This window comes from Mauremys reevesii, linkage group 1, assembly GCF_016161935.1.
Source record: "Mauremys reevesii isolate NIE-2019 linkage group 1, ASM1616193v1, whole genome shotgun sequence".
Classification (NCBI taxonomy): Eukaryota; Metazoa; Chordata; order Testudines; family Geoemydidae; genus Mauremys; species Mauremys reevesii.
Genome location: NC_052623.1, coordinates 59,139,780 through 59,165,379, shown reverse-complemented (window position 1 = coordinate 59,165,379; position 25,600 = coordinate 59,139,780). Strand labels below are relative to the sequence as shown.

At 41.7% G+C, this 25,600-nt stretch overlaps 1 protein-coding gene across 1 annotated transcript in view; it reads right to left on the bottom strand.

Annotated features, from left to right (window-relative positions):
• COG6 (component of oligomeric golgi complex 6) overlaps window positions 1-21,221 on the bottom strand; it is a 76,303-nt gene extending 55,082 nt beyond the window's left edge. Inside the window, exons 1-4 of the mRNA XM_039492992.1 lie at window positions 21,075-21,221; window positions 19,514-19,657; window positions 18,079-18,150; window positions 13,800-13,858 (exon numbers count right to left, since the gene is read on the bottom strand). Coding sequence (XP_039348926.1) covers window positions 13,800-13,858; window positions 18,079-18,150; window positions 19,514-19,657; window positions 21,075-21,221 — 422 coding nt within the window. The remainder of the gene's footprint in view (window positions 1-13,799; window positions 13,859-18,078; window positions 18,151-19,513; window positions 19,658-21,074) is intronic.
• Window positions 21,222-25,600: the final 4,379 nt, after the last annotated feature.

Sequence of the window (25,600 nt, the reverse complement as noted above, 5' to 3'; positions counted from 1 at the left end):
AGCACGGTTGAGAGCTCTGTTTGTTTAGAATACTACCAGGTTCAATCATCAGTGGAATCTGTGGTCTGCTACAATTCAATTTTAAGTTCTAAGCCATCTGCTACTTTCTTACACATGCAAATTTATGAATTACACCCATGCAACATGGGATTTCAACTACTATTATTGAATTAAATGGCCATGAACCAACCGAACAGCCATCCAGAATTCAAAAGAAAGTTCCCAAAAATCAGTTTTTTAGTATTTCACAATGTGGTCTCCAAAAGAAGGTTGATACAGACAACTGAGAAAGTGGTTTTACATCAAATAACTTTCATTCCTTGTCAGGAGGAACCTCTTTTTGTAGGCCACATTATTAAATACAACTCTGAGCCTGATTCTTGTTTATAGTAAGGAAATGTTTGGGCAGTGTCAAGGAACTTAAAATGGGCATATATGTTCGCTGTAATGTCCTTTTATACTCTTACGGTGATGTAAAATAAGGATCATGACCATTGTTTTTAATGCATTCATGATTTCTCTTATGAGGAAAGGTTAATGTTTCAACCAGCATTAACCTGCACTAATTTTCTTAAGAACTCACCTGTTCATCTGCAAGAATCATAGAAACGTGGGGCTGGAAGGGACCTTGAGAGGTCCCTGAATGGTGGGGCAGGACCAAGTATACCTAGACCATCCTTCACAGGTGTTTGTATGTATAACCTATTCTTAGAGAATGATTCTTACAGACTGATTCAGACTCAGCTCAGTTCTAATACAGTATTATACTTTACACACACAAAAATTCCCGATAGACAGATAATGTTCAATTGCAGTGCAGGTGGCCCATAGCTAGCATTGTCTGGAATAGATGAATTTCCTAATGTAGATCGATGGCTCAAATTGCATCTGTTATACCATTTTTTATAATGGCAAAACTCCACTGACCTCAGTGGAATTATTCCTGCTTAATACCTCATTACTTATGCTTTATATATTGGTATAAGTGAGAGGAGAATCAGGCTCCAGGTCTTAACTTTTCCCTCCCAAAATTAATTTATATTGAAGTTTAGGCAATCAGTCCATCTTCCACATGAAATGTTCTTCACAGAAACAAAGTGTAATTCCAGCAAGACTGAAAAGGTCAGGACACAAAGTACATCTCATTAGTACAAATCATCACTTTCTTTTCTCCGTGGATACTGATGAAAGCATATTTCTCAAACCTGCCACAAACATTGCTGAACTTCCTGAAGTCCTTCTAAATCAATTACTAATGGGAAAGTAATCTATACAAAAAATTTCTAACACATCAATAAGATTCTCAGCTAAGGGAATACTACAGAATGTGCAAGATTACTGTAGCAGAATGCATGTTTATTGAAAACATTGTTCCCAATGAAAGGCTTTCAAGCCTGTTTTTCTGAGAACTGTGGGTGCTCTCTCCATGCTCACTTTTTTCCTTTATAAATAGTGTAAACACTAGTAATGCATTTAAGACAACCATAAAAATAATTTATAAAATATAGTTAAAGGTTATTTATTTAATGCTTATTAAGTAAATTAAACAAGATGATACATTAACGCTACAGGAAACAAATGTTCCAGAATCAATATAACTAACACAACTACATGTTCCAATAACACAATAGGTTCTTTTTTCGGGTTCATTTTTATTAAAACAAATACAAATGAAAGCTTGCTACAAAGAGATAAATTTATTGTTCTCAATTTATCTAGTTTTACTGGCATGCTCAAGAAGCAGTTTCAGTTTTAAAATAACAAAATGCATTTTAAAAATAATGACCCACAGCAGATAATACACCTCTTATAACAGCATGAAAACTGAAAGGGAGATTTTAAAAAAAGTCTAAGGTATTTAGGAGCACAGGTTTCATTGAAAGTTCCTAAATCCCTTAACGAGACAAGAAGGATGAGGTAATATCTTTTATTGGACCAGCTCCTGGAAGAGACAAGCTTTTGAGCTACACTGCGCTCTTCTTCAGGTCTGGGAAAATTACTAAGGGCATGTCTACACTTAAAATGATACAGAAGTGCAGCTGTGCCACTGCAGCGCTTCAGTGAAAATTCTACTATGCTGATGGGAGCGCTTATCCTGTTAGCATAGTTAATCCACCTCCGTGAGAGGCGAGAAGTCCTCCTGTCAACATAGCGCTGTCTACACTGTCGGATAGGTCGGTATAACTGCATCACACAGGGGTGTGGATTTTTTACATCCTTGAGTGATGTAGTTACAGTCTGTAAGTTTATAGTGTAGCAGAAGGTAGTGCTCATACATACTATATGAGACCATTCACGGTGAAGTGCCCAGTTAATACCTCTGCAGTCATCACAGTACAAAAAGGGAGATATGACTGTAATAAGTGATAAATCCAGTGTCTTTATTAAGACCATGATTTTTAGTGTCTGGCAAAGTTATGAATCTAAGCTCCCAGGCTCAACTTCTGAAGGTGTTGTGAAGGTTTCCTTTGAAGATGAGCACTGAGAGGTCACATATGGCGTGCTCATTTTGAGAAAATTATACACCCATAGGTGATGTGGTGTTTTTGTCTTATTTTTATGTGTGAGTTGTCTGGTTTCACGCACATTGTTGCTATTGAGGCCTATCACAACATGTGGTGTACCTCATCCAGCACATTAAATGCCCCGTTACTCAAGTTATGTAACCCTATGCCCTCTTCTCTCTCTGTATATATGTAAAATTTTAAATAAAAACTACATTAAAAGAATGTTACAGTAACAAAGTCAAGCACTCAAAGGTTAGGAAATGCCAGACTTAAGCATGATTAGGCAACCTAAAATTGTCCCCCTTAGTGAATGCATTACGATACAGTCTTTAAACGGTCACTTACAATTTTTTCCACGTGGGAAAACAACATATTTTTAACTAACCTCATTCTTGAAAACTGCCACCTTTTAGCTGAAACTTTACAAAAGCAGCTTAAGGCAGACTTAGCATGACAATTTTCATCCCAAATGGTAAAAGTTTGGCAAAAGTTATAAGCAACTGAAAACTAGGTCTTATGATAGGAGGTAATGGGCAAACAATTAGAGGCAGTGCTGTCAGTTCCTCTTATAATAAACTATGTACTGTTTCATCCAGAGATCCCAATCAGTTTCAGGTCACCATAGTCTTAGGCACTTTACAAATGCAGACAACTTTTCCTCACTTCCTTCCCTCCCTCCCTTCCCCCCCCCCCAAAAAAGAGAGTCCCGAGAAGAGATAATCTAAGAACACAAGCAACATATGAGAGGAGGGAAGGGGGAGTGCGGGGGGAGAAGAGATGGGGAGAAGAACACAATCAAATATTCAAGTCACTTAATTATACTTACGTAACAAATGGTAACATTTTAATTGTGCAAAAATTAGTGCTGCTTTTCTGAACCAGCTTGCTTCAAAAATACAGTAAATACTTATGAAGTGTTTTTACAGTGTTAAGGAGCACAATAAAGCACAATATTGAAACACAAAGGAATCATCAGTAGTACCCTTTTAAGCTTCTTACTAGGAGATTTCAGATCACAAGCTATTTTGAATCTGAGCTACTTCTTTGACACATACAAATGCTTTGGTGCCAAGATTGTTGTGAAGCTGTCATCATGCAGGTGTCCCTTACTTGGCTGAGAGCCTGCTTGAGCCTTATCTATTTTAGTAAATTGGTGGGAATTGCTCATAATTTAGTTTTAGCACACGTTGTCTCTCCTCAGTTCCTTACCCTTATCACGCATTACCAGCGTATTTTAACAGGATAGCCCAGTGGTTTGAGCATCGGCCTGTTAAACTCAGGGTTGTGAGTTCAATCCTTGAGGGGGCCACTTAGGGATCTGGGTCAAAAATCTGTCTGGGGATTGGTCCTGCTTTGAGCAGAGGGTTGGACTAGGTGACCTCCTGAAGTCCCTTCCAACCCTGACATTCTATGATTCTAATAGGTGGAATAAGTAAATTAGTAAAATACCTTCATATGATATAAATTAAAAAGGAAAGCTGAATTGCTCAATTTTTGGTAACAATCTGAGTTGTGCAGGGAGTACGTCCAAGCAGAACTGGGCCCTAGTTCATCACTGTTGTATAATATATAAATGAAGAATAGTTTTTGGTTCGCTTGTGAAGGATCCTGTAGAGCTACAGTATGTTTCAGAAAACAGATGGCAAAGATAATTTCTAGTAGCATTACACATTAGTCAAGGTTTTGTATCCTACAGCAAAGATTAGCACCAATAAAGACATGTAATCCCATAATGTACGAAAACCTGTAGATTACAAGTTTGTCCTGACATAGATATTTCCCTAGCATGAAACAAAGTGCAATTCAAATTATAACAACAAAGCAAGAAAAGAAACAAGCTCAAGGCAATCCTCCAATGCTATCCTCAATATTGAGTGTGAAGGGCATGTTGCAGCAGGTATTTTCCTGTGTATTCTAAGTGGAAAAGATGACAGAGCAGTAGAATTGTCCCGAAGGTATAGAGAATGGAAGAAAGGGAAACTGTAGTTTCAAAAGAGTTATGTCACTTACTGAGACCCATCATACAAACTGTTTAAATAGCTCTTTGGCCTATAGTAGCTCAGTTCTTGCTAATTCTTGATTTTGGTGAAAAACAACTTGCTACTCTTTTTTCATCCTATGTATAATGCTTTATAATATATGAGAGAAGTCAGTGGCGTGGATATGCTTGTCACGCTCAAGATGTTTGGCAATTTGCCATCAGCATGACTGGCATATACATCAGAATTACAAATTCACTGCAAGTGAAATCAAATCATAACCCACAGTAGAACTAAGCAGGATACATAAATATTTGCCCATTTTCTGCTACTGCATAGGACTTGCTCTCTCCCATGATGGCTGTGTATCTTGGATTCTGTTACACTGTTTATATCCAACACACTTATTAGGAAAGTCCAGCTGTGAATTAATGTCAAGATTAGCTATAGATGGAACATGTAATAAATCCCAATACACATCACAATTGAGAACGAACTGAGATACACAGAATCTAAAAGAAAAATGAGATAGGTAAAGAACAGTTTGTCACCACAAAGTTCCACCACTGCATTCCAGAAGGATCTAAGAGCAACCACATCTAGAGGAGGTTAGGTCAGTGTACAGTAAAGGAGGATGGAACAGTCTCCATTATTATGCTTTTTAAGGTCTTTTTTACAATAAAAACTGCCAACATTCAATTATTATTAATGGAAATTTAAATATCTTTTCAGTAGACTTTCACTGTAATCCGTTCATTTTTATTTCCAAGCACTACTCTTTTTGTGGTCTTTCTTAAATCATGACTCTCTTGAAAAGTCTGTAAAACTGGCATTGTGGGATTCCACTTTATCTTTTCAATTACTTCACTACCTAAGAAACTGCTAGCCCTGCCAAATCAATGTGCGATATGAAAGTCAAGCTGGGTACTTTCAGGTTGCACCATCAGTAATAAGAGATTCTGCAGTTGGAATTTAATAATTTTGTTAGTGATACATGGACCAGAAAAGAATCCTGCTCACTCTACCATAGCTCACTCTACCATGGCTTTGCAGTACTAAAATGAGGGAAAAGCTGTGAAATCTTATTTTAAAATCACTAAAACAACTAGTTACCAGATTGTTCAGTAAGAATTTTACATAGTAGCTTTTCTGAACACAATTGCATTCTGTACCCAGGTATGCATTGATAAGATGTGCTTTTTTAAAAACCAAACTACAGCAACTGCTTTGTTCATCTTTTATTTGTTTCAAGGTAAAAATCAGATCGGCAAGATTTACAAGGCGTATCTACGTCGTAAATGTGGCTGTCTTATAGAAACATTTAATATTTGTATTGAGTCGCAAATAATTTTAAGATAATTATTTCAAAATATACATCCACCTTGGTAGTGAAAATAAATTTAAGCTGTCACTGATTCTACCCATTCTAAAACAAGAATTAAATGTTCAATGATTCATAACAAATCTGTAGATAGAAATTCTAGACAAAAGCAACAAAGCCCTGAGACAAGAAAAAGTCAATCAGCTCATTATGGCTCATTACTTTCAATATTTTGTTTCTCCCAAGAAAGCATTCAATTGTTTCCTAACTGATCTCAGCAGCTCAGCCTGAACAATCTTGCCCAATAGGCATTTCCGTATGTATATTACTTTGCTTAGCAGAGCACTTGAATTTTTATCTCCAGTGTAATAAAATGTGTATTTGGGCTGACAAAGAATTAAATGTCGTATTTAAACACTCATTTTATCCATTTAAACTACTTTCATAATTACAGCATCACACATTCTTTTTCCTTATCTTATTCTGATGGTGCTCACTAGGTACTACAGTCTCTCCACCTTTCCAGTAATTCATTTTGTGGGATAAAATTTTGATACAGCACAGACCAGAAACAACATTACCTCCAAAAAGAAAAAGCAAAAAACTTACCAACTTGTTTCAGATACATGACTCATATTCAAACCATGCTACAGTGAACACTTACATGGAATATAAGCTTTTCATAATACTTATCTAACGAATTATAAAAGTTCTGTGAAAAAAGAAAAAGGTCGTATACCTGTAGCCCACTTATTTCAAAGTGATTTGTAGGGTAAGAATAATTCAGTGCAGTATTACACAGCATTGTGTAAAATCCTATGTCACAAAATCATCATAACTGGTAATGTATTTTATCTGACCAAAAAATGTTCTGTATCTATATAACAGCGGGCAGAATTGAGCCCAGTTATTTTAACTACTGAAATAATCATTTTACAATCTCAGTCACGAAAATGTATTTGTTGATTAACAGACAATGTAAGACAGCTAAGGTTAATGTTAACCCACAGATGCATCAAATTTCAGAATTTTACTATTAAAACAAATACAGAGTCCTTCCTGAAGAAACAAGCTATTATATATGTACGCAAGTGCTTACTATCTTTAAAAAAATATTCTACATTAAAATAATGTCCAAAGGCTTCTTAAGCATATAAAAAAAGTAAGGAATTTCTTTCTATATTGCTATTTTATTCCTTGCCTACCTGGTTTATCTAGGCATTACAACTCATTTCATGTTCATGATTCACCACTGTTCTGAGGCCCCCAAGAAAGCCATCAGAGCTTCAAATGCTAGAAAATATTTAAACAAAATGAAAAGGATACATAGCTAAACAAGTACCTGAAGAGAATTACTAGAGTAGCAAGTCTACATCGGCCCACAATAGCAGATCTAGGAAAGCCTCCATAGAACCCAGGCCCCAGGCAGTGTCATGCTGACATAAGGTATAAATATGCTCCTAAATCTTCACCACCCTAAGTTATACTTCAAGTAAAAAGAAAGGATCAACAACCAACCTATAGAACATAACTGAATAACCCTGCAGGGTCCCTGCACTGGGCCACTATCTTTGGCAGCTACCTTGGAAGAGATCAAAATGGGAATAATCTGCAAAGATGGAAGCACTAAATGAAGTCTCAGAGGACTTAAAGACTCCTCTCACACTCTATTTTTCTTGCCCACTGGCTACCCTGGGGAAATGGTCTACCCTTTCTAGGATAGTGTGATTCCTGCAAAACATGAGCAGCTACCTTTAAAGAAGAGCAGGTGATTTGTGTGAGATGAGACAAATGAAGAGAGGTCTATATGTCTGTGAGGTAATTAAAATGTAAAGTAAGGGGGGGAAGGTCTTGGCATTATTTCAATGCTTCAGACAAGTGTTTTGTTTGTATTTGTGAGACCCAATTGAAAGGTCTCCATCCCCCATTCCAAAGTCTGAGTATTTTTGTTTTAATTTTAAAGTGAACCTAACTGCAAGACAATTTCAAACTCAATACTAATTACAACACCTATTAACAAAATGTTCTTTTAAGTGAGAGCTGAACAGGCATGAGGTAAGCCTTATTGAGTTCTTATCTGTCATTTATTGAAAACATTCTTAAGAATGTAATAAAAATACATCATTGTTCAGAGTCAATGCTAATCCATTTAAGAATCTTACCACTCATGAAAGAGGGAAATATAAGAGGAAAAATTATGTAGGAAAATAACTTGCAACATCATTTACATCATAAATGATCTGGAGAAAGGGGTAAACAGTGAGGTGGCAAAGTTTGCAGATGACACTAAACTGCTCAAGATAGTTAAGACCAAAGCAGATTGTGAAGAACTTCAAAAAGATCTCACAAAACTAAGTGATTGGGCAACACAGTGGCAACTGAAATTTAATGTGGATAAATGTAAAGTAATGCACATTGGAAAAAATAACCCCAACTATACATACAACATGATGGGGGCTAATTCAGCTACAACGAGTCAGGAAAAAGATCTTGGAGTCATCGTGGATAGTTCTCTGAAGATGTCCACGCAGTGTGCAGAGGCGGTCAAAAAAGCAAACAGGATGTTAGGAATCATTAAAAAGGGGATAGAAAACAAGACTGAGAATATATTATTGCCCTTATATAAATCCATGGTACGCCCACATCTTGAATACTGCGTACAGATGTGGTCTCCTCACCTCAAAAAAGATATTCTAGCACTAGAAAAGGTTCAGAAAAGGGCAACTAAAATGATTAGGGGTTTGGAGAGGGTCCCATACGAGGAAAGATTAAAGAGGCTAGGACTCTTCAGCTTGGAAAAGAGGAGACTAAGGGGGGATATGATAGAGGTCTATAAAATCATGAGTGATGTTGAGAAAGTGGATAAGGAAAAGTTATTTACTTATTCCCATAATACAAGAACTAGGGGTTACCAAATGAAATTAATAGGCAGCAGGTTTAAAACAAATAAAAGGAAGTTCTTCACGCAGCGCACAGTCAACTTGTGGAACTCCTTACCTGAGGAGGTTGTGAAGGCTAGGACTATAACAATGTTTAAAAGAGAACTGGATAAATTCATGGTGGCTAAGTCTATAAATGGCTATTAGCCAGGATGGGTAAAGAATGGTGTCCCTAGCCTCTGTTCGGCAGAGGATGGAGATGGATGGCAGGAGAGAGATCACTTGATCATTGCCTGTTAGGTTCACTCCCTCTGGGGCACCTGGCATTGGCCACTGTTGGTAGACAGATACTGGGCTAGATGGACCTTTGGTCTGACCCGGTATGGCCATTCTTATGTTCTTATGTACAAGCACAAGTGACAGTGATTATACGCAAACACTATTTAGGTCCAGAAGTCGAGGGCAAATGGATTTTCCCTATATCCATCACTTATTTTTTGGTACAAATGATAGAGTTCACAAAAAATGAGCATGCATTATTGATTATGGGTGTACCTAAAGATACCAGGTTGAGGGTACCTTTGAAAACTAGGCCCTTCATATTCATTCCACTGGCTTCCTGTTCTCTAACACATCAAGATTAAACTTCAGGCCTTCAACTGCCTCATACTCTGCCCTGCCTGCATATCTACTTTAGTCCCTTATCACAGTTCCCTATTTCCCAATAATGTCAGCCTCTCTCACAAGCATTTTTGTATTCTTCTGGTCACACTATCCTCTATGCTTGGAGTGCCGCACAAGCCAAGTCCACTCAGTCACTAAGTCTCAACAAAATCATTCAAAACTCACTTAAATTCATATAATCACAGAAATGGAGGGCTGGAAGGAACCACAGGAGATCATCTAGTCCAGCCTACCACAGTGAAGCAGGACTATGTAGACTTAGACCATCCCTGATCAGTATTTATTTAACCTGTTCTTAAAAACCTTCAATGGTAGCGATTCCACAACCTCCCTTGGAAGCCTATTCCAGCGGTTACCTATCCTTATAATTAAAAAACTTTCCTATTATCTTTCAGAATATCTTTTCCAAATATCTAACCTAAATTGTCCTTGCTGCAGATGAAGCCTTCTTGCCATACCTTCAGCTGACATGGAGAACAATTGATCACTGTCTTATTTATAACAAATCTGTGCATATTCGAAGACAGTTATCAGGTTCCTCGCCTCAGTCTTCTCTTCTCAACTGTCCCACATTGTTGGCTCATATTCAATTTGTGATCCACTATAACCCCCAGATTCTTTTCACCAGTACTATACCCTACCCAATATTCCCCATTTTGTAGCTCTGCATTTGATTTTTTTCTTCCTAAGTGCAGTACTTCACACTTGTCTTTATTGAATTTCAATCTTGTTGATTTCAGACAAATTCTCCATACTAAATATTAATATGTAGGATATCGACTGCTTCCTCTTATTCACTAGGCCAATAACACCAGCAAAAAAGGCAATTAGGTTGGTTTGGCATGATTTCTTCTTGACAAATCCCTGTTAGCTAATCCTTATCACCCTATTGGCCGCTCAGTGCTTACAAATTCATTGTTTGATCATTTCTTCCAGCATTTTTCTAGGTATCAAAGTTAAATGTCACAGTTCAATGCAATGGCTCCTGTATTCTCCCTTTGTGGTCCATGGAGGGCACCCACTTTAGGCTTCTGACTCCTCAACAGTTACCTCTCTTGGGCAGAGACCTGTGTTCCTCTCCCTCCTAACTGAGGTTTCTCCAAGCTGCACAGTTCCCTGGCGACACTGCATTATTCCCAGCAAGCCAGACTGCCAGAACAGGCCAGTGCCTGCATTTTGCTTCCTCTCTGAAGGCTATCAACAGTGTAATGGCACACCGCCATAAGTTACCACAAAGATTTTTCTAAGCAAGCACATTTATTCTTAAGGTAAAAGCATAACAGAGGAAATATATTAAAAATGATAAAAAACCCTACACACATACTAAAAATCAGCAAACTTTGCAAAAGGGCTATGAGGGTGAGAAACTGTTTTAGCCAAAGGATTGTAGACTATTAAGTTTTAGTCATTAAAAAGTGTGTTATACTCTGGTTTTATTTGTAACCATATTCTGTTTCTCTTATCCTTGCTTAATATCACTTGAATCTCTACTCTTATTAATAAACTTATTTTGTTTTCTTATAAATTTATCTCAGGTGTGCATCCTCAGCTGAGCCAACAGGCTGGTGTATATACTGTCCCTTTGGAGACAGTGGAATAGGTAATTTCTGTGAGTGTCCAATGACAGGGGCTAGTTATGGCAGGGGAATGCTCTCTAAGGGAGTTCAGGAAAGGGTCCTGAGGTGTTTGTTGGGCTAGCTAACAATCTGGAGTATCAGGTAGCTGACACAGAGTTTAACAGCAGCAAACCTCTCTTGCTGAGGCAGAGGGGTAACAAGGTGATTTCCAGTTCTGAACACCCCAAGAAAGCATCACAATTTTACCTCTCAATTCCCTGAGTTTGTTAAAAATCTGTATTTTTGACGTCCATTGCCTTTATTCTGCTGCTCTTACTCCCTTTCCTTAGAATCATGAAATCTATCATTTCACCATCACTTTCACCCAATTGCCTTCTACCTTCAGATTTGCAATTAATTTCCGTACATCGGAAATTCCTGCATAACTACATTCAACTACAAGCAGCCACTTGTTATTAAAATATATTTTTATATCCACCAAAAAGATAACTGCATCTTGGTTCTAACCATTTCACATATTCATCTTTCAAACTAATGAATTATCAACATTACCTACCTTTTACTCAATTACTTATTCAAATGGTGAAATTTGTATCAAGGTTTTGGCAAAGCTTTAATCTACACAACATCCTACATCTTACTTTAAATCTATGCTTAAATTACAGTACAGCCCCACATTCACACTGTCATAGGGCACAATCCAGCTCCCAGTAAAATCCATGATACACTCCCATTGACTTATTTGGAAGCAGAATCAGGTCCACTCTAGTTCATAAGTAATTATTTCCCATGATAAAGTAATCTCCAGTGATCTATATATATTTTTCAGAGGAAGAAGACACAAGAGCAAACAGTTTCATTCTCCTTAAGATGACAATAAAGACTAAAGCTGTAACAAGATATGTCCTAACCACAAAACGTAAAGAGTACATAAAGCTATCATGGGCCATGATGAGTCTCAGGAGTAAAAGCAATGAAAAGATCAGAATACAAATCTTCCTTTTCACTGGTACTGAGTATCTAATGGAGTTTAAGGGGAAATTATTCATTTTAATTCATACTAAAGAGCAGTTTTGTATTTCAGAATGGAAAATATGGCAAAATAGACCTGTATTGTGATTTTTTTTTTGTACCAACATACTTTTTTTCTCCCCTGCAGACTTAACACAGCACAATACTAACCCACTGGATGAGTGGTTTTCAACAACAAAAAAACAACCTACAATGGGAGACTGAGCACTGAGATCTAGGTGATGTTTGGTTAAGAAGTTATTTGTCTAGAATTTGTAAATGGGAACAGATTTTTGGGAGATGGGAGGATCTATTTAATGATGGAGAACAAATTTTATAGCCTGGTTCTGTGAGTGACAATTGCTTCCAGTACAGCTAATAGGAGTTGCGAGTACTTTTGAAAATTTGGGCCTGATTTGTCCAACGTCACACAGTAAGTCAGTGGCAGAGATGGAATAGAACTGAAGTCTTCTGACCCATCCCCCTACTTTATTAATGTTCCCAGATTTTTCTAACTTTACATTTATAAATTTGAAGAACTTGCTTGACAGACATAGATACTCTCCTTTTTGAATTTGTGAATCCTCTTTCCCTTATATACCAACCAAGTATTTCTTTGCAAGGTGGAGAGGTCTCATTTAACAACAATTGAAGCGGAATCAAATCATGCCACTTCCTATCAAAACAGTGCAAGAATCCTAGTTCTATAGGAACAGGTGTAGACAGAAGAGTAATCAGTCATTAGTATTAAATTACAGCAGGACCACTCTGAAACAAAAGTCCATATAGAACTGTAAGACATCCACACCAATGTTAAAAAAGCTTTATCACAATCAGTGTTAAGTCAAATATCAGAAATTAGAAGTCAAGCATTCTAAGTGTTCACAAATATACAAGTACAATAAAAAAGTTAAAATGTCAACATGTTTTTAGAAGTTTTACTTTATTGAACTGATGTACCATGTACAAGCCTGCAAGTTTGTCATGGAGGTCACGGATTCTGTAACTTTCCACGACCTCTGTGACTTTTGCAGTGGCTAATGCACCTGGCTCAGGAGCAGCTCAGGGGCAGCTCAGGCAGCCCCTGTGCCAGGCACACTGGCTACTGCTGGGGCAGTCTAGGGCCCTTGCACCACCCCTCCCAAAAAAAAACCTCCCCCCAGCAGAAGAGATTGGGTGTGGGACGGGGTTGGGGCACAGGACAGGCGGGTTCTGGGTGGTATTTACCTGGAGTGCAGGTAGGAACCATGCCGGCTCCGCCGATCCCACCCTCCAGCACCAGCAGGGGTTCCAGGCCATGCACCACCACCCGCCTGCCCCCCCCCAGCATCCAAGCCGCCCTCCGCCAGTACCCGTGGGGCCCCTGGGCAGCCCCCGAAGTTTTAAACACCGGTATTTTTAGTAAAAATCATGGACGGGTAACGGACCATTAATTTTTGTTTACTGCCTGTGACCTGTCTGTGACTTACTAAAAATACCTGTGACTAAAACGTAACATTAACTATGTACCATGAACTGATATATAATGTATTATTGTAGTAAATGTTATATATACCAGCTAAGCATCAGATAAAGTGCATTATTGTTCATCATACTATACCACAGTAAGTAGTTCTTTTCTACTGAAAACACTGACTTTTAATAACAACAAGCAGCAGTGTGTTAAAGAGCTTCATGTCATCTTATCATAACTAGGACCCAATTCTGCTGCCTTTATTTAAGCCCAGTTTCAATTGAGACCACTTGCAAAAAAAGGTACTTCTTAAAACAAGGATGGCAGAATCCAGTTTAAAAAACAATCCACAACATTATATAAAGTATAAATAAGGTAGCGTACATACTTTTCTGCTTGTAGCTTTGTCGTCTTCACCATCAAATCCTGAGTCTGTTCCTTCGCTGCCTAGAATATAATTTGAATCACTGTAACTATATGAAGTTAACATACAATACCAAACTAATTCCATTTCTACTGTATTTAAATATACTTTTAAAAGCCCTCTAATTACAAGCCATTTAAACAAAGTACTCTTTGAAGGAGAACCACCTTGTTATAATAACCATTAATCGATTATTTCCTAGTTTTCAATATTTAGGCATTATTAGGCATAAAAAAGGAATTCCATTTAAAATTCTTGACCTGTGCTACAGAACCATTTCAACACATATTATAATTAGTTTCAATTATTTTATTTGGTCCTTCAGGTTGCAAATAGTTTGTGCTACAAATGAGTCGGACATGCTCATCTGCATGCAAAAGGGCTCAGATATCTATTTAGCCCTGTTCTCTGGGCAGCCTTTAAGCATAGTACATCCAGCATAGGCTCTGGATGCTGGGCAGTGACAACCCAGCGGCTCCATTAGGGCTAGCTCCCCAGGTGACAGACAACTGCACCAGAGCTGTGGCTCTCGTGTCAAAATGAAACAGCACAGGAATGTGACTTTGAGCCATGAGGTAATGAGCTCTATTTTATTACTGTTGGTCTATCTGTGCTCCCTCTAGAAACTATAGATATCATTCCAGGGACAGAGGAATCCTGAAAGCAAAATTTAGGCTGAATATCAAGAATAACTTCCTAATAGCAAGATGTATTCAGCTGCGGAACAGTCTCCCAATAGAAGTAGTGGAAAAAGAACTAGAAAGATATATGATAGGAAACAATCACGTAATCACAGAATCATAGAAATGTGAGGCTGAAAGGGATCTCAAGAGGTCATCTAGTCCAGTCCCCTGCTCTGAGGCAGGACCAAATAAACTTAAACCATCCTTGATAAGTTTTGTCTAACCTGTTCTTACAAACATCCAATGTCAGGGATTCCATAACTTCCCTTGGAAGCCTATTCCAAAGGTTAGCTATCCTTATAGTTAAAAAACGCCTATATCCTAAAATCTAACCTAAATTGCCCTTGCAGCAGATTAAGCCTTCTTGTCAGACTTTCAGTGGACATGGGGAACAAATGATCACTGTCTTCCTTTTAACAGCCATTTGCATATCTGAAGACAGTTATAAAGTTTCCCCCTCAGTCTTCTCTTCTCAACTGCATCACACTGTGATCCACTATAACCCACAGAACCCTTTCAGCATTACTACACTCTAGCCAGTTATTCCCTATTTTGTAACTATGCATTAGATTTTTAATTCCTAAATGCAGTACTTTGCATTTGTCTTTATTGAATTTCACCTTGTTGAATTCAGACCAATTCTCCAATTCGTAAACATCATTTTGAATTCTAATCCTGTCCCTCCAAAATGTATGCAACCCCTCCCAGGAAGGTGTCATCTGCAAATTTTATAAGCATACCCCGAACCCTATCCACCATCACCCAGCTCCCTGACAGGCACTCACTGGCAGCCTGCTCCACTCCACCAGCTCCCAGCCGCAGCGCTCCGCTTCCCACTGCCGGTGAGTGTGGGGAAGTTGGGGAAAGGACACTCCCTGTACTCACCTGCGGCGGGAAGTGGAGTGCCGCAACCCCAGCTCGCTCCACTTTCCTTACCCAGGCCCCAGCCGTGTCACTGGGGCAGGGGGAGTGGGGGGGGTGGAGGAGGTCGTCCTGCACTAACCGGCAGCAGTGGAAGCACAGCAGCCCAGCCCCAGCCCGCTCCACTCCACCAGCTCCCAGCCACGGTGCTCCGCTTCCCGCCACAGGTGAGTATGGGGGGGGGGGGGAGGAGGGGGAAGAGTCCTTTCCCCAACCTCCCCGCACTCACCTGCAGCGGGAAGCAGAGTGCCGCGGCTGGGAGCTGATGCACCGATCTACCAGAGCGCTGCTTTACCGCGTTGTATGCAAACCAGTGTTACATCGGGTCGCGTTATATCGGGATAGAGGTGTATACTGTAAGGCTCAGCATCAGGTTTTTGTTGGGGGTAGGGGGGAAAGGGTGACTCTACAGAGAAGAGGATTGTTTTATATATATATATATATATATATTATAGTTAAAAGTTTTTAACAGCATGTATAAATGTACTCTGATAATATTCTTCAGAGGTCTCATTCAACCTCCAAATAACACAGTTTGGGTACTAACTTCCCATTATCAAACTACCTTTGCTTTATCTCTCTCTCTCAATGGGTACTTTTATCAGAGGAGCAGTGTGGGGAGGGGAGAAGAGGACAGGTAAGAAACATCTCAGTTATTAATGAAGTTGCATTGGGATGGGACTTTGCTCAGGCATATTTCATATTAATGTGTAAGGTTGAATCTTTTTTCCACTATCCCCAGTTAGCTTTTCTTCCATTGTAAATGATTAGTTAAATATACTATTAGCCATTGTCAAAAAGATAGTAGAGCATGCACGTTGTGAATTGCTCTTCAGTATCACACCCTCCTTAATGTAAAGAAAGCATCATTAACTTTAAAGCAAAAAAAGAAATAATAAAGTAAAGGAAACATTTTTAAAATGTGCACAGCAATTTTTTTTCCAGGTTTTATTCCAGAAAGCACTTTAAAATGCATTTACTTTTTTTCTGAATTCATTAGTATCTACAAAATGTTAGGATGTTAACAAGAGGTATAATACTGTGTGGCTGGATTATGAAGTTTAATGTCTTTAGGACCTTTTAGAACTGAATATTATCAAACAAATGTGAAAAATGAGAATAGGTCAGTAATAAAGAAATGCAGCTTTTAATAGTCATTAAAATTAAATTCAGGTGCCCAGGATTAAGGACTTGAGTCTAAACCATTTTGTAAAGAAGTGTATTGTATCCAGATCTTTTCTCCAAAGTTACATTTTAATTAAAAAAAAAAAAGCCACAAAACCCAGAGGAAGGTATCAGTTTCCTTTCTGAAGAACACCTCTTTTGGAGAACTCAAGCTCCTAGTTTCCTTTCTGAATTGAAATACAAAGTGCTAAAAGAAATACCAACACCAAAACTGGAGAGAAAAATTAGAAAGATCTTGGTTCAGAGCTGGCTATATACATCTGTAGGAATGTCTTATTTACTTAGCATCCAAAAGTGGGCTAGACGTTGCACATATTTTGTCAGCTTTGCTGACAAAACTCTGTAGTGTAGACAAGGCCTTAGACACAACAGATGGACATAGACCAATGGGAAAGTACAAGGAACCAATGAGACAATATTGGTCAAAATGACAGGCACTGGTTTCATATAACAAGAGGTCCAAAAAGAGCTAGAAGGGATTCAAACATGCAAAAAATTAACAAGTTGTTGTTTGTCATTTGCTGATTTTAGTTCCTCCCCATCTTCCCCTACTAATTCAAATTCCCATTTACCCTTCAACCTCTTCCCTCATTGCCCACTCCCAGGCTTGCAGCCTCCCTTTCAATTCAGCTACTAGCTACATCGAATCCCTGGCCCAGATAATGGTAGCAAAGTCAATATATGAAAAAGGGTCACACTTCTGGCCAGGGGAAAAAAGGCAATCCTGGTCACTCCTGTTGTAAGATGGCCTAAACAGCTGGGGATCCAACAGTATCCAGTTATTCCCAACTTGAGTAAAAACGGAAGACGCATTCAATTAAAAGGGAAAATATATTCCTTGCCATATCTTCTATTTGCATCGCTCACTCTATCAGCATCCCTCCCATATTATCCAGCTTGAGCTCCAGCTAGCTTTTATCTGTCCCCCCCGTGATCTACTGTACAGTGGCCAAGGCATCTGACAGCACTGTCTGTGTTTGATGAAAGTGATCTAGAGCTGGGTAGAACATTAATAAGTTCATGAGCAACAATCTTCATAATAGTTCCATACACACATTAAGAAGGAACAGGTAGTTTTATTATACTGTATAATACACTTTTAGATTCAAAATTAAAGTACAGCATTCTTCATATAATCAGTTTTTCACCATATTAAAAAACTGATGGATACCTTGATACTCTGAAAGAAACATATTCCCATAACTGAAATGGAAGTAGTGATATGTAACTCCCCCGAAAGTAGCTGAACGCCTTTTCTTTAGCGCTAGAAACACACTGATTACTATACTAAGATAACAGTTACATAGCAGCATTAATATTCTAGAGGAGCCTTAATAGAGCTGTTAACTGGTTTCTGTTAACACAGTAACCAAAGAAGTTTTTTCCATTAAGTAATCTGCCAAGATGCAGCAGGGAAAGATAAGGAAAAGAACAGACATCTATTCCTACAGTACCTGCAAACGAATGGTCATGTCCTCACAGCAGTTGCTCATTGCCTGAACATCTTCATTTATACTTTCAAGCTCCTAAGAATAGAATAAGACTGGTAGTTTATTTGTATTGTGGTGTATTTTTTGTAATGGTTATGCTACATCGGAGTCGGCAACCTCTGGCACACGGCTCACCAGGGTAAGCACCCTGGCGGGCCGGGCCAGTTTGTTTACCTGCTGTGTCGGCAGGTTCGGCCGATCGCGGCTCCCACTGGCCTCCATTCGCTGTCCCAGGTCAATGGGGGCAGCAGGAAGCCGCAGCCCCCACATCCCTCGCCCACACCGCTTCCCACAGCCCCCACTGGCCTGGGACAGTGAACCGCGACCAGTGGGAGCCGCGATCAGCCGAACCTGACGACGCGGCAACTAAAGAAACTGGCCCGGCCCGCCAGGGTGCTTACCCTGGCGAGCGGCGTGCCAGAGGTTGCCGACCCCTATGCTACATCAAGTCTACAGTTTGAATCTATCTATAGAAGTTTTCAAAATGTTGGCATGCATGATTTATCTATGTTTCAGCAACAGTTCCCCTTCCCCACCCTCTCAGAAGTAGAAATCTAGTCCAGTTTTCTTCTTGGGTGTACTTTTCCTAAATCTGTTTAATTTCACTCAGTGATAATACCAGTGAGCTTCTTAGGATTAAAGGACCGCAGATAATATTGCCATTTTATCTGCCAAGAAGCAGTGCACGCTCTATCTTCCATGATGCATCAGCATCTGTACAGAGTGTTCAGTATACTACCATTCTGTACTGCTGAGCAAAATATGAAGAATCTTTTATTACTACAGAAGAAAACTTGCCACTGCTTTGGTTCTTCAGTGCCAGTCTATCATATCAATAAAAATTAAATCTGGATACCACAGAACACTTAGTTGGTTTATTTATAAGGGAAGAACAGTTAGCTTTGGAAGTTTAGCATCTCTTTGTTTTTGTTAGTCTGACATTATAACCAAACAAATTTCAAATTGTAGTACTGAGACAATTCAGTAAAGAGCATCTGTTTTGCTTGATTTTAGTGAAATCACTTTATGATCACATCCAGTTACTGAGGGCTCTATTCAACCAGATATTTACATGTACCGAGTCAAGTCATTTCCAGGAAGGCTTTAGCTCCAGTGTATTTATGTTCATAAGTCAAAGTGATGAACACCTTACACATGAGAAAAATGGTTGAATTATAGAAGAGGCTGAAACAATTCTATTATGATCGTAAATTTGCTTCAGAAAAGGAAAAATTCTTTGAGGCTTGGTTTTCATGTAATCAATACTAGAGAGACAAGGTGGTAACATCTTTTACTGGACCAACTTCTATTGGTGAAAGAGATGAGTTTTCAAGCTTACAGAGGTTTTTTTCAGATCAATTCTAGATGTTTTAAGATGATTTGTTAACAAAAATGTTACCTCCTTAACTTGCTTGAAAATGCAGACAAATTCTTCATTTATGGCTAAGCTACGGCGCTCAATGTCTCCACGTAAGTTTCTTCTGGTGCGCAAACTGTTTTCGACAAAAAAGGTTGAAAGAGCCTTGAGAGCTTCCAGCATTTCCTGTACAATATAAGAAAATTAACTAAAAACTTCTGTTCTGAAATACATAAGAACGGCTGTACTGGGTCACACCAAAGGTCCATCTAGCCCAGTATCCTGTCTACCAACAGTGGCCAATGTCAGGTGCCCCAGAGGGAGTGAACCTAACAGGTAATGATCAAGTGATCTCTCCCTGTCTCTATGATACAAGACATCGATGTTGAGTATTCTTTAACCATCTAAAGTTAACACATTTAAAAAAAATTAGAACTCCTCAAACAGTTCAATTATCTCTATTTTAATTTTTTTTCAAATGTTCATATGTGACGTGGTGCACAATCACTTTCAACCAATATATTAATAACTGATATGAATGTTCCATGCACAATCAAAATTTAGATTAACACAAATAATTAACTGTAAGGTGTTCTTCAGTGTGAATTTCCTTATGGTCAGAAAAGAGTGGGTGATACCTGATGTTAATTGAAACACAAAATACATGAATTTTAATGTCCAAATAATAAAGTATTAGAAAATAAGGTAGAGACAGAAACACATAATGTAGATAGTATTTATTGTTATTCTGATTGCAGTTATGGGATATCACAACTGCCTGCTGAATATTTTCTGTCGCAAACCGCTGACCATATTCCAATACCTCATTAAAACTACTCTGGCCAATATCCCATAACATACTATTCCAATTAAAAGTGTAAATGTATACTTTGAAAAGTTTGCTTCCGTAGCTGTAGCTTGTTGGAGGACTCTTGGACAAGCACTTTTCCCACCACAACTAAATAGGATGCTTGTAAATAACCTAGGTGCTTTTATATAGCCTGGTGAACATACTTTACCATCAATATTGCAGGTTTCACCTCCAGATGACCAGACACCGACACCTACCGATGGGTTGCAGGCCTGAGCCACACTTGGGTTTTTACACTCCAATGGGAAGATGGTGAAGGATAAGAGAAGAGCGCAAGGGTGTGCTGGGGCGGCCAGTATCACCCATTCACTCCAACATGAAGCCACCCCTACCGGCAGGCTGGCTCGGTAACCCGCCAGGCCCAGTGTGGTGGCTCAGGATATGGACAACTGTGAACACCTGCTTTGGGGCTGCATCACCGACCACCAGACCGCGCTGGAGATCAGTCAAGAGGGTTCACACCTCTCCCCTGGGAGACTCAGGGGCCACACGCTGTAGAGCATCGACCCCAGGCACCATAGCCCCCCGCACTGTCTCCTGCTCCTACCCCGCCAGGGCATCTCCTCACCCCCGGCTCTAGTACTCCCCGCAACTCGCCTGGGCAGCCGGCTCCCCCCGGCCCGGGCAGCCTCCACCCCCCATACTCGCCCCCTCCGGCCTAGGCAGCCCGCTGCCCTCAGTACCTACCCCCCACTCCCGCCGCCCCCCAGGCAGCGCCCGCCCCACTCTCACCTTGTCGTTGTCCAGCCGCGTCTCCAGGACCTTGTGGAGCTTCCGGGACAGCGGGTTGGTACTGGGGGGCGCGGTCCCGGTGCCGACAGGCAGCCCCTGAGCGGAGCCCGACGGCGGAGCCTCCACCTCACCCCGGCTCTCCGCCATCTTCCCCTCCCCCGGCGGAGCCGGCCTAGCCACGCCCCTCCAGCCACCTCACCCACCTGCCGGGGAGCGACCGAAAATACTCCCCCCCGGAACCGACTCCCAGCAACTTGATTCCGCTGTCTAGAGCCGTGGGGGGCAGTATGTGCTGGGGCACCAGCCACGACTGGCGGCGGCGCACGGGGGTTGGGGCCGGGGCTCCGTGGGGAAGCGGATGACGGGGGCTCCATGGCGGCGCACGGGGGTTGGGGCCGGGGCTCCGTGGGGGAGCGGATGACGGGGGCTCCATGGTGGGGCCGGGGCTCCGTGGGGAAGCGGCGGGGCGCCATGGCGGGGCGCACGGCAGCCGTGGGAGCTCTGTTGAGACCCGACCCCCCCCCGCCAGCTGGCGTCGCTCGCCCAGGGAGTGCGCCTGGATCGGGGGCTCTGGGGTCTGCTCAGGTCACGCAGGGCCTAGCACAGGGGACTCCAACGCTTTTAGGCCCAAGATCACTTCTTGAATTTAAGGACAGCCCAGGATTTACCCCACCCCACTCACTCCATTCCCCCTCCCTCCATCGCTTGCTCTCCTCCACCCTCATTCACTTTCACCGGGCTGGGGTTCAGGAGGGGCTGCGGCCTCTGGGGTGGGGGGTTGGGGTGCAGGAGGGGGTGAGGGGTGCAAGCTGTAGGAGGGAGTTTGGGTGCAGGAGGGGGTTCTGGGCTGGGTCAGTGTGTTGGGGTGCAGGAGGGGGTACAGGGAGCTGGCTCTGGGACGGGGGTCAGGGCTGGGGCGGGATGGTGGGGGCTCAGGGCTGGTTTGGGGTGCCAACTCTAGGAGGGGGCTCAGGGCTGGGGTTTGGTATGCCAGAGGGGGTTTGGGGTACAAGAGAGGGTATGGGGTGCTGGCTCTGGGAGGGGGCTTGGGGTGTGGCCTCCTGCCAGGTAGCACTTACCAACAGCGGCTCCCAGTTGGTGGCGCAGCATGGCTGTCGCTAAGGCAAGCTCCCTGCCTACCCTGGGCCCACGCTGCTCCCGGAAGGGGCCAAAGCGCCTCTGCGGCCCCTGGGGGGGGGGGCAGCATGTGTCTCTGCATTTGTGCCTCTCTGCAAGCACGCCCCCACAGCTCCCATTGACCACTGCTCCCCGTTCCTGGCTAATGGGAGCTGGGGAAGCAGTGCTTGTGGAGAGGGGCAGTGCATGGAGGGAGACCCCCTGCCCCCCCCACTGGCCGCTTCTGGGAGTGATGTGGGCTGGGGCAGGCAGGGAGCCTACTTGGTGACCACTGGCCTAGAGAGGCTGAGCACAGTGGGACGTTGCCTTTGGCGACAGCGCATGAAGCCCCTCGCCCGGCGGGTGGCACTCGGGAGCCTGAGGGTGCTGTTCAGACGTAGCGAGCCCGGGATGGTAGCTCGCGCTCTGTGATGCTGCAGAGGGGGGTTTAGGCCGCCTTTGCAAACATATTTCGGTGCCCAACAAAGCTTCTAGGCCCCTAACAGGATTTTACCCAGGTGCCTACCTCCTCTAGGGGCTCAACAGAGGTAGGTGCTCAGGTCTCAGGTTTCCCAATTTTGGCTTCACTGTGAACCATAGAACTCCTACTGACCCCTGTAGGTACCTAAATTCACTTAGCACCAGAGTTTTCAGGGTACACATTTTTCTGTCTCTGGGCATGTACAGTGCTGCCTCCTAGACGTCAAGACGCCCGTCTCCTCTCTCAGCCCCAAATCAGGGCAGAGAGGCATTTGGGTGCTTATCTTGCATGGGGGGCCTGATCCTGTTGGTATCCTCTGAACACACTTAGTGGATCAGGTCAAAATCTGGTGGCCTGAGGAGGAGTTGTGGTGCCACTTTAGTTAGAGCATTGAGCTGGGGTATGCGAGAACTAGATTCAATCCCCCCTCTTTGGCAAAGAAAGGACTTGAACTGAGGTTTCCCATTCAGGAGAATGCCTTAAGCATTGAGCTATAGGATGGTGCTCCCTCAGGCTGCTGAACCTGTTCCGTTGTGAAAAATAATAAAAGTGGAGTGGGGGATTGAACCCTGGGTATCCCATCTCCCAGTGGGTACCCTAACTACTAGACTGCAGTTTCTCTTGCCTAATGATTGTTGCCCTGTTGATATATCATTAAATTGTCATTGGGCCAGTCATGGATCATTAATCAGAAATAGGTGCTGTCATGTCTCCAGTGGCTCACAACTGTGAGAGTCTGCCCTGAGGTGTGCAATCAAAAATAGGACAGACACCCCAAATTGGCAGTGTGTGGTATAATTAGATTTTATCAACCGATAAGAAGTGTGAACTCCAGGATTCGTATATCAGTCTCACCACAGAGTCACAGATGGCTCTCCAGTCTATCTTGTCGTGCAGGCAAGCTGGACTTAGTGATAAATGGTTACTTGCATCAAAAATCATCAAATATTCAGGTTGCTTCCAGTCCCAAGAGACCAATCACTTATCCCAGATCAGTTAGTACCCTAGGTCTTACACCAAAGACATAACCTGTAGCCAATCCTGTAATAAAATATCTAAGGCAGGGGTAGGCAACCTACGGCACAGGTGCCGAAGGCGGCACGCGAGCTGATTTTCAGTGGCACTCTCACTGCCCGGGTCCTGGCCACCAGTCCAGGGGGCTCTGCATTTTAATTTAATTTTAAATGAAGCTTCTTAAACATTTTGAAAGTCTTATTTACTTTACATACAACAATAGTTTAGTTATATATTATAGATTTATAGAAAGAGACCTTCTAAAAACGATATGTATTACTGGCACGTGAAACCTTAAATTAGAGTGAATAAATGACTCGGCACACCATTTCTGAAAGGTTACTGACCCCTGATCTAAAGGTTTATTAACTAAGGCCTGGTCTACACTGGGGGGGGGGGGTCGAACTAAGGTACGCAAGTTCAGCTACGCGAATAGCGTAGCTGAACTCGAACTACCTTAGTTCGAACTACTCACCCGTCCGTGGCTCCCCCGTCGACTCCGCCTCTGCCGTTCGCGGTGGTGGAGTTCCGGAGTCGACGGGAGCGCGTTCGGAGTTCGATATATCGCGTCTAGATGAGACGCGATATATCGAACTCCGAGAAGTCGAACGCTACCCGCCGACCCGGGCAGGTAGTATAGACGTAGCCTAACATACTTCTAACACTTCTTGTAACAGTTGCCAGTGGAGAACGCAGCTTCTCCAAGCTGAAGTTAATAAAAACATCTACGCTCCACAATGACACAGGAGAGGCTGGTCGGCCTTGCAACCATCTCAATAAAGCATGAGCTGGCCCAGACCATGGACCTTCAGGAAGCAGTTCCAATCTTTGCAACCAAGAAGGCATGGAAAGCACCACTTTGATTATTCAAACAGAAAAAAATGCCAGTGTTTACTATTCAGACAAGAAAAGTTACATTTGCTGTTCAGGCATTTGAAAATTAAGTGTTGCTTAAAATTTTTGAACAAGTCATTTTAAGTTGTTAGTTCTTCTTTATTGGGGTAGGTAACAGAGCAGTACCATGAGAGGAGTAGAACAGGAAGAAGGCAGAATTGAGACCTTTCAAAGTTTTGGCCCAAGCAAGGGGACATGGGGGCATCATTTGAGCTCCCCGCCTCAGGTGCCAAAATGTGGGCTGGCCCTGCTCACAGATCATGTTTTCTAGACCTTTAATCATTTTTGTCGCTCTTCTCTTGATTCTCTTCAATTTATCCACATCCTTCCGGAAATGTGATGCCCAGAACTGGACAAAATACTCCAGTTGAGGCCTAATCAGCACAGAGTAGAGCGGAAGAATTACTTCTCATGTCTTGCTTAGAACACCCCTGCTAATGCATCCCAGAATCATGTTTGCTTATTTTGCAACAGTGTTATACTGTTGACTCATATTTAGCTTGTGGTCCACTATGAGCCCCAGATCCCTTTCCACAGTAGTCCTTCCTAGGCAGTCATTTCCCATTTTGTATGTGTACAACTGATTGTTCCTTCCTAAGTGGAGTATTTTGCATTTGTCCTTATTGAATTTTATCCTATTTACTTCAGACCATTTCTCCCGTTTGTCCAGATCATTTTGAAGTTTAATCCTATCCTACAAAGCACTTGCAACCCCTCCCAGCTTCATATCATCCGCAAACTTTATAAGTGTACTCGCTATGCCATTATCTAAATCATTGGGGAAGATATTGAACAGAACCGAACCCAGAACTGATCCCTGTGGGATCCTATTCGTTATGTTCTTCCAGCATGACTGTGAATCACTGATAACTACTCTCTGGGAATGGTTTTCCAACCAGTTTTGCACCCACATATAGTACCTCCATCTAAGTTGCATTTCTCTAGTTTGTTTACGAGAAGGTCATACAAGACAGTATCAAAAGCTTTACTAAAGTCAAGATATACCACATCTACTGCTTCC